This window comes from Hylobates moloch, unplaced genomic scaffold (genome assembly GCF_009828535.3).
Source record: "Hylobates moloch isolate HMO894 unplaced genomic scaffold, HMol_V3 SCAFFOLD_1, whole genome shotgun sequence".
Classification (NCBI taxonomy): domain Eukaryota; kingdom Metazoa; phylum Chordata; class Mammalia; order Primates; family Hylobatidae; genus Hylobates; species Hylobates moloch.
The window spans coordinates 188,170,408-188,185,010 of NW_026652276.1; the positions used below are offsets into that span (position 1 = coordinate 188,170,408).

At 35.2% G+C, this 14,603-nt stretch overlaps 1 protein-coding gene across 1 annotated transcript in view; it reads right to left on the reverse strand.

The window, feature by feature from the left end:
* Positions 1-14,603, reverse strand: part of COG5 (component of oligomeric golgi complex 5) — a 379,224-nt gene that overhangs the window by 130,696 nt on the left and 233,925 nt on the right. The window contains exon 11 of the mRNA XM_032761356.2: positions 4,066-4,147. Within this exon, the coding sequence (XP_032617247.1) occupies positions 4,066-4,147 (82 nt within the window). The remainder of the gene's footprint in view (positions 1-4,065; positions 4,148-14,603) is intronic.

Genomic DNA, 14,603 nt, shown 5'->3' on the forward strand with positions numbered 1-14,603 from the left:
GTATGGAAAGAGAGATCAGAGGGAGGTATAATTAAAGGTATAAATATAAGTCCCCTCTGTCACACTGTAAAATGAGACCTCTTCCATAATTACAGGACTCTCTGAGAGAAAGGAGATGATAATGCTTAAGAAAAACTTCACACTGATTTTTTTGGAAGCTCAGTGAACAGAAAACCATGATTGGTTAAGTAAGACATCCTTTCCTTCCCAGTAAACTGAGTCCAAACAAGGTTAAAACAGGACTTCTTCTACACCCCATCTCCCAGTAATGATTACCATCAGAAGGCACCTCTTTACTCAACTTAGACATCAGGGTTTCAAAGGGCTTGCATAAATGAGTTTACATTTGCTTTCTTTTATTCCAAAAACTGAGACTTTCATATTTGTAAGAAATCACCAATAACTACTAGAACTAATAAGATTGGCAAAGTCAGAGGACACAAAGTCAAAATACTAGTATCAATTGTATTTCTCTATTTTAAAAATCAACAATTATAAAGTAAAATGAAAAAATAACATATAGAATAGCACCGAAATATATAAAATAGTGATAAATTTAAGAAAAGATGTTAGAACTGCATGCTAAAAACTATAAAGCATTTATAAGACACAATGGAAAAGTCCTAAATAAATAGAATGATATAGGATGTAGATCAGAAGACTCAATATTAAACTGTTAATTCATCACATGGATTGATCTGTAGATTCAATGCAATCCTCATTAAAATCCCAGGAGTCAATTATTGTAGGAACACAATTCTGAAACACATATGGAAATGCAAAAGACCTATGGTAACCAAAATTACTTTGATAAAGAAGAACAAAATAGGAGGACTTTGACTACTGTGACGAAAATCCTGTTGTACTGATGTAAGCATAGACATTCAGAAAAATGGCATCAAAAAAGAGTCCAGAAATAGTCTTGCTTATAGATAACCAAATGATTTTCAACAAAAGTTTCCAAGAAATCAATAGGCAGAGAATAATTTTTTGGAGCCATATGTTCTAAAAGAAATGAATGTTGAGATAACTCACAACATATACGAAAATTAACTCAAACCTAGTAAAACTTCTAAAATAAAATGTAAGAGGAAATGCTTCTGACTTTGGATTAGGCAATAATTTTTAGTTCAAAAAAAAGTACAAATTATTTAAAACTTTGATACATTGAATTTGACCAGGATTTAAAACTTTTGTCCTTTGGAAGGCACTGTTAAGAAAACAAAAAGCCAAGTCACATTCTAGGGGAAAATATCCTCAACACATGCAACTAAGGAAGTACTATGAACCCAGAATATGCAAAGATTCCTTGGGACTCAGTAAGAGAACAAGAAATACAATAAAAACAGAGGGCAATCCTTTAGACAAACATAAAATCAAAAAAGTTATACAGATGGCATCTAAGCCTGTGAAAATGTGGTCAACATCTGCTATGGTCTGAATGGTTTTATCTCCCCAAATTCATATGTTGAAACCTACTCACCAAATGTGATGGGGTTAGGAAGTGGATTCTCTCAGAGACGATGAGGTCAGGTGGAGAAAGTCCTCATGAATGAGATTAGTGCACTCACAAAAGAGGCTCAGATAGCTTCCCTATCCTTTTCTAACACGTGAGGACACAGTCAGAAGGCACAGTCTATGAACCAGGAAGCAGGCCCTCACCAAATACTAAATCTTCCAGTACCTTGATGTTGGACTTGCCATTTCTCCAGAACTGTGAGAAATAAATTTCTGTCCAGTCTGTGGTATTTTGTAGTAGCAGCCCAAATGAACTAAGAAAGCATCATTAGTCTAGCGGAAGCTAAAACCCCAATAAAAAAAACTAGTACACACACACTGGAATGACTAAAATTAAAATAACTGACAATATCATGCATTGGCAAAAATGTAGAGCAACTGGAACTATCACACATTGTTGATGGAAATGCAAAATGGTATATCCACTTTGGAATATAGCACTGCAGTTTCTGTAAAGTTAAACAACATTTACCAAATAATTGAGCAATTCTACCCTTACATATTTGCACAAGAGAAGGAACACATATGTCCACAAAAGAGATATATGTATGTAAACAACTGTAACTTTATTCATAATAATCCAATTTGTTTCCCAACTGCAGAATGGATAAAAAATTGTGGTATATATCTACACAATGGAATACAATTCAACAATTTAAAAGGAAATGGACTACCGATATACACAACAACATGGAAGAATCTTAATTATGCTGATGATTAAATAATGCATATTATATGATTCTAGTTGTTGCCAGGACCCAGGGAGTGAAAGTAGCAGATAAACTGCAAAAGTACATAAAGAAAATTTGGGGATGATGGAAATGTTCTATATCTTAATTGTAATGATGGTTATATGAATATAAACATTTGTCAAACGTCACAGAATTTTATGTTTAAAATTGGTGACTTTTACTGCATATAAATTATATCTCAATAAAGCTGAGCAAAAACAAAAACCAAGGAAATATACAATATTTATTCCCTCCCAAAATGAGCAGTGTGATTCACAAGTAAACGGAACAGGCCGGGTGCAGTGGCTTATGCCTGTAATCCCAGCACTTTGGGAAGCCAAGGTGGGCCAATCATTTGAGGTCAGGAGTTCGAGACCAGCCTGACCAACATGGTGAAACCCCGTCTTTACTAAAAATACAAAAAAATTAGCCAGGTGTGGTGGCACATTCCTGTCGTCCCAGCTACTAGGGAGGCTGAGGCAGGAGAATTGCTTGAACCCAGGAGGCAGAGGTGGCAGTGAGCCGAGATCACGAGATTGCACTCCAGCCTGGGTGACAGAGCGAGACTCTGTCTGGAAAAAAACAAAACAAAACAAAACAAAACAAAACAAAACAAAACAAAACACAACAAGTAAATGGAATAAATGGATCCTAATATCCAATTAGCTTAAGTTCTGTTTAGCTACAAATGAATGAAGAACTCTTTGTGGTTACTGTCTTACTACATACTTCATTAGAAATAAGTAGAGAGACAAGCAGACTAGTTTATTTAACTCTGGTCAGTGTGGGGAGGGCAGTGACTAAATAATATTTAGCATACAGTAAGTCCTTCTAGTAAATACTTGTGAATAAAAATTTAAATAGAAATGAACTCCAACACTTTTTTAAAGGCCTAGGTACATTATATACTCTTACCTAAAGTATTTAGATAAACACACGCATCAGATATTAGCTGGTTTGCATATTTCATTGTACAGACCTACCAGGCCATTATTTCATGATATCAAGAAATTAAGAAAAAGTTTTGTGGAACATATTTGAATGATCAACTTTTAATTCATGATGTAGATATTTCATCTGTTTATTCATTAAATCTTCATTTTTAACAATAAACAATTTGCAAAGTCTCTGTATTTTTATATCTTTTAGTTATAAACTAATTCTTTTTTTTTTTTTTTGAAACGGAGTCTCGCTGTCACCCAGGCTGGAATGCAGTGGCGCGATCTCGGCTCACTGCAAGCTCCGTCCCCCAGGGTTCACGCCATTCTCCTGCCTCAGCTTCCCGCATAGCTGGGACTATAGGCGCCCGCCACCTCGCCCGGCTAATTTTTTTTTTGTATTTTTAGTAGAGATGGGGTTTCACCGTGTCAGCCAGGATGGTCTCGATCTCGTGACCTCGTGATCCGCCCACCTCGGCCTCCCAAAGTGCTGGGATTACAGGCGTGAGCCACCGCGCCCAGCCTAGTTATAAACTAATTCTAAAAGCATGAACTAAATTTTTCAACATTAACTGCTTTACACACTCTATGTAGGAAAAATTCAGAGTTCTTCTGATGTCTGAATAATAAGATATTGATTTATTTTTCTGGAGACTTTTATTCTAAATATTAATTACAAAAATGTGTAAAAATTTTGTTTACTGAATATATGTCTAAGAGATTCCAGATTAAACATCTAGACAAAATGACAATTAGCCAGGAATTTTAAAATAGCAATAAAAATGTTTTGTAAACCAATACAGCAAAGCTTCTTGACATCAAATGATAAAATAACTTAAAACTTTGAAATTAATTTTCAAAATAAGTAGTAAACTTACAGTTTGTTGCCATATGAAATTGAGAAGAAAGTGCCTGAGTAACTGAATTCCAAAATGTGTAGAAAATTTCAGGTTGTCCATCCTGTGAACAACAAACAAAAATTAAAAAAAAAATAAAAAAAATACATTTATTTTAAGAAATCATAATGGGTAACATGTAACCTTGAAAATTTATTTAAAATTTAAATAAAAATTTTAGACATCTAACCATCAAACAATAGAATTATTAATTAAATGGAAATATAAAGATGATTCAAATTATGTCTCATGTTTAAGTAGTCAGTCATTATTCTTCTCTGCCATGTAATAGCTAGTGTAATCTTGGGCATGTTGCTTAGCCATTCAGGGCCTTTGTTCTTCATATGAAAAATGGTGATAACATTGCAAGATAATTATGAGGATTAAACAAATTAATAAAAGTCTTGGGACAATGTCTGAAATACAATAAACTCTCAATGAATGTTAGCTATTATTATTACAATTATTACTGTCATCATCATTTTTTTAAATACAGAGGGCAATTTGTGTGACTATAACAAAATGATAGACAAAAGCATGCTTACATTAAGGATAACTAACAAGAAATAATTCACTATTACAAAAGGGAATGGCTGAAACATAGATATAGTTTTAAAAAAACTCACAGGAATTACTACTACTCAGTTTAGCACGATACTTTCAACTTTGAATATATGTTTTAAAAAGTAAGCACTATAAAGAAAAGACAAATATTAATTAAAGTATCATTTGTTAAAGAAAGACAAGGAACTTTAACACTGTTAAAATAGAATCACACTCTTAGAAATTTTGCCAAATACTTTAAGATACATCCAACATGTGTGGTATACAATATAACACTGCCAATATTCTACTATTTTTGCAGCCAGAAATGCCAACTTCATATGGTTCAAAGTAATATTTTAAGACTGGGCACAGTGGCTCACAACTGTAATCCCAGTACTTTGGGAGGCCAAGGCGGGTGGATCACCTGAGGTCAGGAGTTTGAGACCAGCCTTGCCAACATGGTGAAACCCCGTCTCTACTAAAAATACAAAAATTAGCCGGGTGTGGTGGCACACGCCTGTAATCCCAGCTACTTGGGAGACTGCGGCAGGAGAATCACTTAAACCCAGGAGGCTGAGGTTGCAGTGAGCCAAGATTGCGCCACTGCATTTCAGCCTGGGCAACAGACCAAAACTTGGTCTCAAGAAACAAACAAACAAACAAACAGAAAAACAAAGTAAGAGTAAAAATAAAATAAAATATCTCTAATGTTAAAATATTGCTACAGTCCCAAAAATTAAATTATAATTTTGGACAAGTGAACAAAATGACCAATGAAAAATACTGACTTGTAACTTTTACACCTGTGTACACTTTCATTTTCATTATTAATTGTTCCTTTTTAAAATAAGTCTTATGGTTGTAAATTTACTCAAGAACTGTTTATCATAAACAAGGCAAATCAAATCATTGTTGATTTCTTACGCAACGATCAGAAAATACATTCAGATTCCTAAGATTTTATGTATTATGTCTTGTGTATCTTAGTTTAAAGTAGATGCTTTTTATCATGTTAAGGAAGTATAATATACCACATTAACAGAATGAAGGACTAAAACCACATGGTCGTCTCAATTAATGCAGAAAAAGCATTCAACAAAATTTAACACCATCTGATGATAAAAACACTCAACAAACTAGGACTGGAAGGAAATTATATCAACATAATAAAGGCCCATAAGAAAAATCTGCAGCTAACATCCTACTCCATGGTGCAAAACAGAAAGCTTTCCCTCTAAGATCAGGAACAAGGCCAGGATGCCCACTCTTACCACTTCTATACAATATAGTACTAGGAGTACTGCCAGAAGGACCAAGCAAGAAAAAGAAATAAAAAGCATCCAAATTGGAATGGAAGAAGTAAAATTATATCTGTTTCTAGATGATATGATCTTGTATGTAGATAATCCTAGACTCCTCAAAAACGCCTGTTAAAATAATAACTGAATTCAGCCAAGCTGTAGCCTACAAAATCAACACATAAAAATTACTGTGTTTTTACAAACTAACAATGAAGTATCCAGAAAAAAATGAAGAAAACTACCCTATTTTTATAACAGTATCCAAAAGAATACTTAAGAATAAACTTATTCAAGAAGGTAAAAAACTTGTATACTGAAAACTACACAATATGGTTGAAAGAAATTAAAGAAGACACAAGTAAATGGAAAGCATCCTGTGTTATGGATTGGAAGACGTAATATTGTTAAAATGTCCATACTCCCCAAATGATCTGCAGATTCTCAAAATCTCAACGGCATTTTTGCAGAAATAAAAAAATACTAAAATTTATATAGAATCTCCAGGGATCCCAAATATCTTTCTTGAGGGAAAAAACAAACAAACAAAGCTAGAGGCTTCAGACTTCCTGACTTCAAGACATATTACAGAGCCAGGTGCACTGGAACACACCTGTAGTCTCAGCTACTCGGAGGATGAGGTGGGAGAACTGCTTGAGCCTAGGTGTTTGCAGTCAGCCTGGGCAACAAAGGGAGATCCTATCTCTAAAAACCAAAATAAAACCGATCCAAATGGAAAAAAACATATTACCAAGCTTTGGTAATCAAAACAGTATGGTACCAGCATAAAGACAGACATATGGACCAATGGAGTAGAGAGACAAAAAAAAAAAAAGATCAAGTATACAGTCATACAATCTTGAACAAGGGTGCCAAGGCTACACAATAGGAAAAGGATAGTCTCTTCAATAAATGCTGCTGGGAAAACTGGATATATGCATGCAAAAGAATAAAGTTGAACCTTTACCTCATACCAAATATAAAAACTAACTCAAAATAGATTAAGGACCTAAACCTAAGACCTGAAATTATAACTCCTAGAAAAAAAACACAGGAGAAAAGCTGTATGACACTGGATTTGGCAATAATTCTTGTATAGGATACCATGAACACAGGCAACAAAAGGAGAAATAGACAAACTGGACTATAACTAACTTGAAATTTTCTGTGCAGCAAAGGAAACAATAGAGTAAAAAGGCAACCTACAGAATGGGGGAAAACATTTGCTAACCATGTATCTAATAAGAAGTTAATATTCAGAATATATAAATGGCTCTGACAATTCAACAATTAAAAAAACAAATACCAGGATTAAAAAACAGGCAAAGGACTTGAGTAGACACTTCTCCAAAGCAAATAAATAAATGGCTGGTCAACAAGCACATGAAAAGATGCTCAATATCACTAATCATCATGGAAATGCAAATCAAAACCATACTGAGATGTCATCTCACATCCATTAGGATGGCTACTATAAAAAACCGGTAAATAACAAGTGTCGGCGAGGATGTGGAGAAACTGGAAACTTTGTGCACTGTTGGTAGAAATGTAAAATAGTGTAGCCACTATGGAAAACATTAGGGAGGTTGCTCAAAATTACCATATGATCCAGCAATTACATTTCTGGGTATATAAGTAAAAGAGCTGAAAGCAGGATCTTGAAGATTTATTTGAATACTCATGTTCACTGCAGCACTATTCATAAGAGCCAAGAGATGGTAACAACCCAAATGTCTATCAAAGAATTAATGGATAAAGAAAATGCAGTATATTCAGTCATGCATTTCTGAATGATAGGAATGTGCCTGAGAAATGCCTCATTAGGCAATTCTGTCATTGTGCAAAAATCACAGAATGTACTTAACACAAACCTAGATGGGATAGCCTACTACACAAATAGGTTTTATGTGATAGCCTATCACTCCTGGGCTACAAACTTGTACATATTATTGTAATGAATACCATAGGTAATTGTAACACAATAGTACATTTGTGTATCCAACCTTAAAAAAGACACAGCAAATATACAGTACTACAGTCTTATGAGGCCACAGTTGTATGTGCAGCCTGTCATTGACTGAAATGTCATTATGTGGTGCATGACTGTACTTACAATAGAACAATATTCAGTCTTAAAAAAGAAAGAAATCCTATCATATGCTACAACATGAATGAACCTTGAAAATGTTACAGTAAGTGAAACAAGCCAGTCACAAAAAGATAAATGCTGCAAGATTCTACTTATATGAAGTAGCTAAAATAGTCAAAACTCTTAGAAGCAGAAAGAATAATGGTAATTGTCAAGAGATGGGGGAAAGGGAAAATGAATTAGTTACTTCCCTTATTTAAAAAAGTTATTCTAATACATATTTTAGTACAATTATCATAGCCTGAGATTCTTTCCCCCATAAAGCTCTTAAGAAATTTCACTAGTTAAAACAATAGTAAAAATATTTTTAAGGAAACTTTTTGGAAACAGAAAACAATGTATTTTATTTTTACTATTATGTTTTTATTATTATTTTTTTAAGACGGAATCTCGCTCTGTCGCCCAGGCTGGAGTGCAGTGGTGTGATCTTGGCTCATTGCAACCTCCGCTTCCCTGGCTCAAGTGATTCTCCTGCCTCAGCCTCCTGAGTATGTGGGACTACAGGCATATGCCACCACTGAAACGCCAGCTTTTTCTAGGTCTGAGCCTGCAGGCCTTTGGACTGCGACTACATCATTGGCTTTCCAGCTTGACAACTACAGATCTACAGATCTACAGACTTGTCTCCATAATCCCATTGGCCAATTCCTTATTTTCTATATACAAATATATAACATTTCCTGTTGCTTTTGTTTCTCTGAAGAACCCTGATACCCTAATACAATTGTTGAATAAGTCAGTCAGTCAATCCCAAGGACTTGTCTAAATTAAGAGCTAGAGGCAGCTACTAAAGAGATGTACTAAGAAGGACATATAGCTGTTGGAACAAGAAAGGATGTGAAAAGTCCTTGGGAGAGATAGAGAGATAAAGTAGAGTCAGAGGGAATGGGAAAGTATGGAAGATAATAATAAAAAAGTGGATTTCGGGGTAAGATAGTATGTTAAAGCAATGATTTTCTATATCTGTATACCCATCTATTTATACAGATATGTATATGCTGTGTATGTATGATGTATCCCTATATATACACATATATAATAGTATATGTACATATACTATACGATATAATAGTATATCTCCTACCAAAATATAAAAAAATAGAATGTTAACTTTAATTATCAAAGGATAGTCAGAAATGTTATTGCCATGTGCAGTGGCTCATACCTGTAATTCCAACACTCTGGGAGGCCAAGGCAGGAAGATCGCTTGAGGCCAGGAGTTCAAGACCAGCCTGGGCAACAGCGAGACCCCCATTTCTACACAAAAATTTTAAAAATTCGCTGAGTGTGGGAGCATGTGCCTGTGGTCTCAGCTACTTGGGAGGCTGAGGCAGGAGACTGCTTTAGCTCAGGAGTTCAAGGCTGCAGTGAGCCAGGATCGCACTACTGCACTCCAGCCTGGATGACAGAATAAGACCCTTTCTTTAAGAAAACAAAAACAAAATTTTATTGTCAAAACTACATCACATAAATATAATTTCCTGCATAAAGAAAATATGAAGCTATATAAAAATCATTGTGCTTGTTTCAAGTCAAGTCAGCCTGTTGCATATCTGCTTCTAAACATTTTGAAACAAAATTAATTGAACTACATTTTGAATAATTCAAGTAGATTTGAACTGGAAGGATATTTGACAATGATCCATTTATAACTGACTCCCAGTATGTCTTACATTAAGTTAAATGGAATCATGTTATCAGATCAATTCAGGGAAACATTTGTAATTTAAAATATCTTTTTGGCCTTGTTTCTTGGTTATAAATACAAACAGTGTAATTCTAACTTTAAGAAACAATGAAATTTGGACTTTTGGCTGAGACCAAGGTAAGCTGATAATAAAACCAAACAGACACATATTATTACACATAAACAGAACAAAAGTAAAATACACAAAAATGTCAGAGCTTTTTAAAGATAAATCTATTATTTAGAATTATGGCTTGGTCTTTGCTTTAGTCACTGATTTCAACATAATTAAATGTATACAGAGAAACTTAGAATAATTAATACTTAAACAAAACAGCTTTCAAAGCATATATTCTTTAGTTTTTCTCTTTATAACACCAAATTGACCATGGATTTCCTGGCTCAAATATATTTGACAGCTTCTTGCTGCACATAGAACAAGGTCCAAACGTTCATGCTAACCTTATTGTTATTGTGCTGGCTACAGTGAAAAGAGTATGGGCTTTGAAGTCAAACAACCTTGACTCAAATTCAAGGTCTACCACTTGTGCTATGACTTTGGAAAGGTGACTTCATCTTTCTGAGCTTTTGATTTCCTCATGTAAATAGTAGGAATAATATTTTCATGGGATTTATTTTGTTATGAAGAATCAGGATCTCTTGAGCTAGATCTTTTTTTTTTTTTTTGAGATGGACTCTCACCCTGTTGCCCAGGCTGGAGTGCAGTAGTGCGATCTCGGCTCACTGCAACCTCTGCCTTCTGGGTTCAAGCGATTCTCCTGTCTAGGCCTCCCGAGTAGTTGGGACTACAGGTGTGTGCCACCGCACCCAGCTAACAGTACACAGAGATGTGAAAAAGTGTTTTCTATCCTCTGAATAAAAAGTGAGCATTCAGGAAAGAGAGAGGACATAAGAATGGAAAGTAAGACAACGATCAGATCAAGGTATGTCTACATTCATCATAGATATAATAGTGAACTGCTTGAGAGTTTTAGTAAGATAATACCATGATCAAGCTGTGCTATAAGAAAATCATTCTGGGCTTGGCACGGTGGCTCACGTCTGTAATCCCAGCACTTTGGGAGGCTGAGATCACGAGGTCAGGAGATTGGGACCATCCTGGCTACCACTATGAAACAGTCTCTACTAAAAATACAAAAAAATTAGCCAGGCGTGGTGGCGGGTGCCTATAGTCCCAGCTACTCGGGAGGCTGAGGCAGGAGAATGGTGTGAACCCGGGAGGCGGAGCTTGCAGTGAGCCAAGATCACGCCACTGCACTCCAGACTGGACAACAGAGCAAGACTCCATCTCACAAAAAAAAAAAAAAAAGAAAATCACTCTGATAATTATGTGGAAGATGAATAGTGTGTGCGGTGGTATCAAGTCTGCAGGCAAAAAGATCAGTTACAAATTTACGGAAAAAATCTAGGCAAAAGGGACCTTTCTATGGCCATAGTAGTAGAGTAAGAGTGGGCAGCAGGAAAACTGATACAACTTGATGGGCCAGAAGATGTATTTATTAATAACTAGGACTAAATATATTTATGAAGAACTAGGAGGATGAAGATTATGCAACCAAAATAGAATTTAAGAAGGAGCAGCAGGTGGGCAAAGAGAGATGTGCTCTTTTAGACTTATGCTTCTGGAACCTGTGGGGCATCCAAGTGGAGATGACCCTGCTTGCCTCATTTTTTTTTCTGTTTTTTTTTTTTGAGATGGAGTCCCACTCTGTTACCCAGGCTGGAGTACAGTGGCACGATCTCGGCTCACTGCAGCCTCCGCCTCCAGGGTTCAAATGATAAATGATTCCCGTGCCTCAGCCTCCTGAGTAGCTGGGATTACAGGCGCCTGCTACCACACCCAGATAATTTTTGTATTTTTAGTAGAGATGGGGTTTCACCATGTTGGCCAGGATGGTCTCGAACTCCTGACCTCACGTGATCTGCCCGCCTTGGCCTCTGAAAGTGCTAGGATTACAGGCATGAGCCACCACGCTTGGTCACTGACTGCTTTTCAGCAAGATCTATGCTAAAAAAATAGATTTAAGTGTTATCAGCATTTAGAGGTGGTAGAAACTATTAGCCTGTGCGAGCTTTTCCATATATTGCATGTGGCATGGGAAGAAAATAATGTTGAGGGTGGGCCACAGGGAATAAATCAATTAAAAGTTGGTGGAAGAAATGATTCAGAGTGGAGAGAGAAGAGTGAGTGGAGATGATTATAAAATAAATATTGAGCATAAGTTAATAATCACTGAAACTGGATGGCAGGTACATAGGGATTCACTGTCCTATACTTGGGTTCTATAGTTTGGTATATGTTTGAAATTTTACAAATATTTTAAAAGGAAGGGGATGAAGAGGAGGAGGAATCAATAAAGGAATTCTGAAGAGTGAGAATACCTGAGGGAGGAGAGATTTAAGAAGAAGTGGTCAATCACCTCAGATGAGTGAAGTAAACATGGTCTGAGAAGTGGGCAGAAGGATTTGGGAGGTGGGTCACCAAGGTGCACAGACCAACAAGGTTTCAGTAGAGTAAAACCTTGACATCAAGGGTGTGGCGCAAAAGAGAAGCAGGGAAGTAGACATACCAGGTAGCTTACTGAAACCCAAGTGTGAAGGAAAAAAGTGTTTAGAAGAAAATAAAGAAAATAAAGGTTTTTGTTGTTTTAAAAAAATATTTAGATGGTAAAACATTGAAAAGAAGGAAGGAGGAAAGAAGTTGATACTGGAGAAAACCAAGATGGGATGATGTGGAATCAAAAAACAAAAGTTGAAAACTAAGCCTGAAAAAGAAGTAGATATCTTTGAGGCAGAACGGGGAGGTGAAGATAAGCAATACAATTTTTTTTGGTCCTTGATAAATTTTTTCTAAGTCAGTGTGCTTACTGAGAGGAGGTCAGAGAGAAGCAGAGGGAGCTAAATTAAGATCAAAGGAAGGAGAGTGTGAAAGACTTAGCAAAAGGTCTGTGCCAGAGATCTCTGTGGATAAATCATGTTGTGAATAAGGAAGCCTGCTGATCAAAGAAACCAAGTATGTATTAATTTTAAATTAGTTCTTAATCATTTTCTGGATTCAAAGCAGAGGGACCCTGGCAAAGCAAATAAAATAAGGCAAAGAAAAATTTCTTTGTTGAAAAATAGCCTTCGGGAGAAACATTTTGCTGTCTCATTACAGAGAAGAAAGCTATGGAAATTAAATAGGAACTTCAAGATGAACACCACAGAGCAAAGTAAGAAACCCTATACATGTACAACCCTATACACACACTACAGAGCAAAATAAGAAACCCAAAGAATTTCCATTAAAATCAAAATATTAGCTTTTACATGTATATTGTTCAGAGAGAAAAAATATTTATAATGCAATCAACTTTTTGTTTTATAAAATAAGAGCTTAGATTAATGAGGCAGTCAAAGATAGTGAAAAGTAGTCAGATTTCAAATACATTTTGAAGGTAGAACAGATAGCATTTATTAAAATATATACAGATAAACACAAAGACTTTTTACAAAATAATAACAGGTGTTGTCTCTGGATGAAAGGATTAAACATGATGCTTCCATTATTCTTTTAAATTTTTTGGAGGAGCAATAGAGATAATATAAATGTTAATGCTAACTAGAACAGTAAATTCTGGATGTAAAAATTTCAGTACTAACATACATAGAGTAAAAAGTAAAAGTTCCTCTTAAACTCAAATGCCTAATGCCTAATCTCATACTCTTACCTAGAGATCACTGTTAAATAATGGTGTTAAAGGGTTTAAAACCCCTTTCATATAGTTTACTGCAGTGTGTCTCAATCTTTTTTTTTTTTACTATCACTCTCCAAAAATAAAAATTAAACAATTAACTATACTTATACCTATATAATATAGTACATATATTTTGCTTATATTTAATATATAATTATATACTATAATTAGATTTGATTAATAAGGTTTAGTTTCTCCCTAATAAGAGAAACTAAGAAAGAAAAATGAGAACTATTTTCTCTCTCTTGGGGTCAATATTGCCCCCACTTAAGAATGCACGGTTTACTAGTATTTTGAAAATTCCTGCAATCTCAGTACTAGGTATATATCCAAAGGAAAGGAAATCAGTATGTCAAAGAGGTATCTTCATTTTCATGTTTACTGCAGCACTAGTCAAGATATGGAATCAACCTAAGTATCTACAGAGAAATGGATTAAGAAAATGTGGTAAATCCACACTATAGAATACTATTCAGCCATAAAAAGAACGAAATCCTGTCATTCAAGGGAACATGAATGAGGGTGGAGGACATTATGTTAAGTAAGATAAGCCAGGAACAGAAAGATAAATGCTGCATGTTTCCACTCATAAGCCGAAGCTAAAGAAGTTGATCTTACAGAAGTATTCCAAGCTTGAAGATTATAAAAAAGACTTCCAAAATTTGAGAAAGCTATGAATATCCAGTTACAGGAAGGTTGAAAAAAATCAAACAGATTAGAATCAAATAAAACTACCCCAAGGCATATAATAATTAAAATCTCAAAGGCCAAGGACAAAGAGAAGATCCTAAAAGCAGCAAAAGAAACTAATACTATATAAAGGAGCACTACAATTGGTCTGGCAACAGACTTCTCAATGGTAACCACACAGGCCAGGACAGAGTGGGATAACATTTTCAAAGTAAAAAAAAAAAAAAAATGCTATCCAAAATACTGTATCCAACAAAGCTATGCTTCAAAAAGGAAGAAGACAGAAGTTGAAAGGATTCACCACCATCAGACCTGTCTTACAAGAGATACTAAATGGAGTTCTTAAAATTCTGAAAGAAAAAAAAAACAGTAATATGCAAATAAACAAAAAA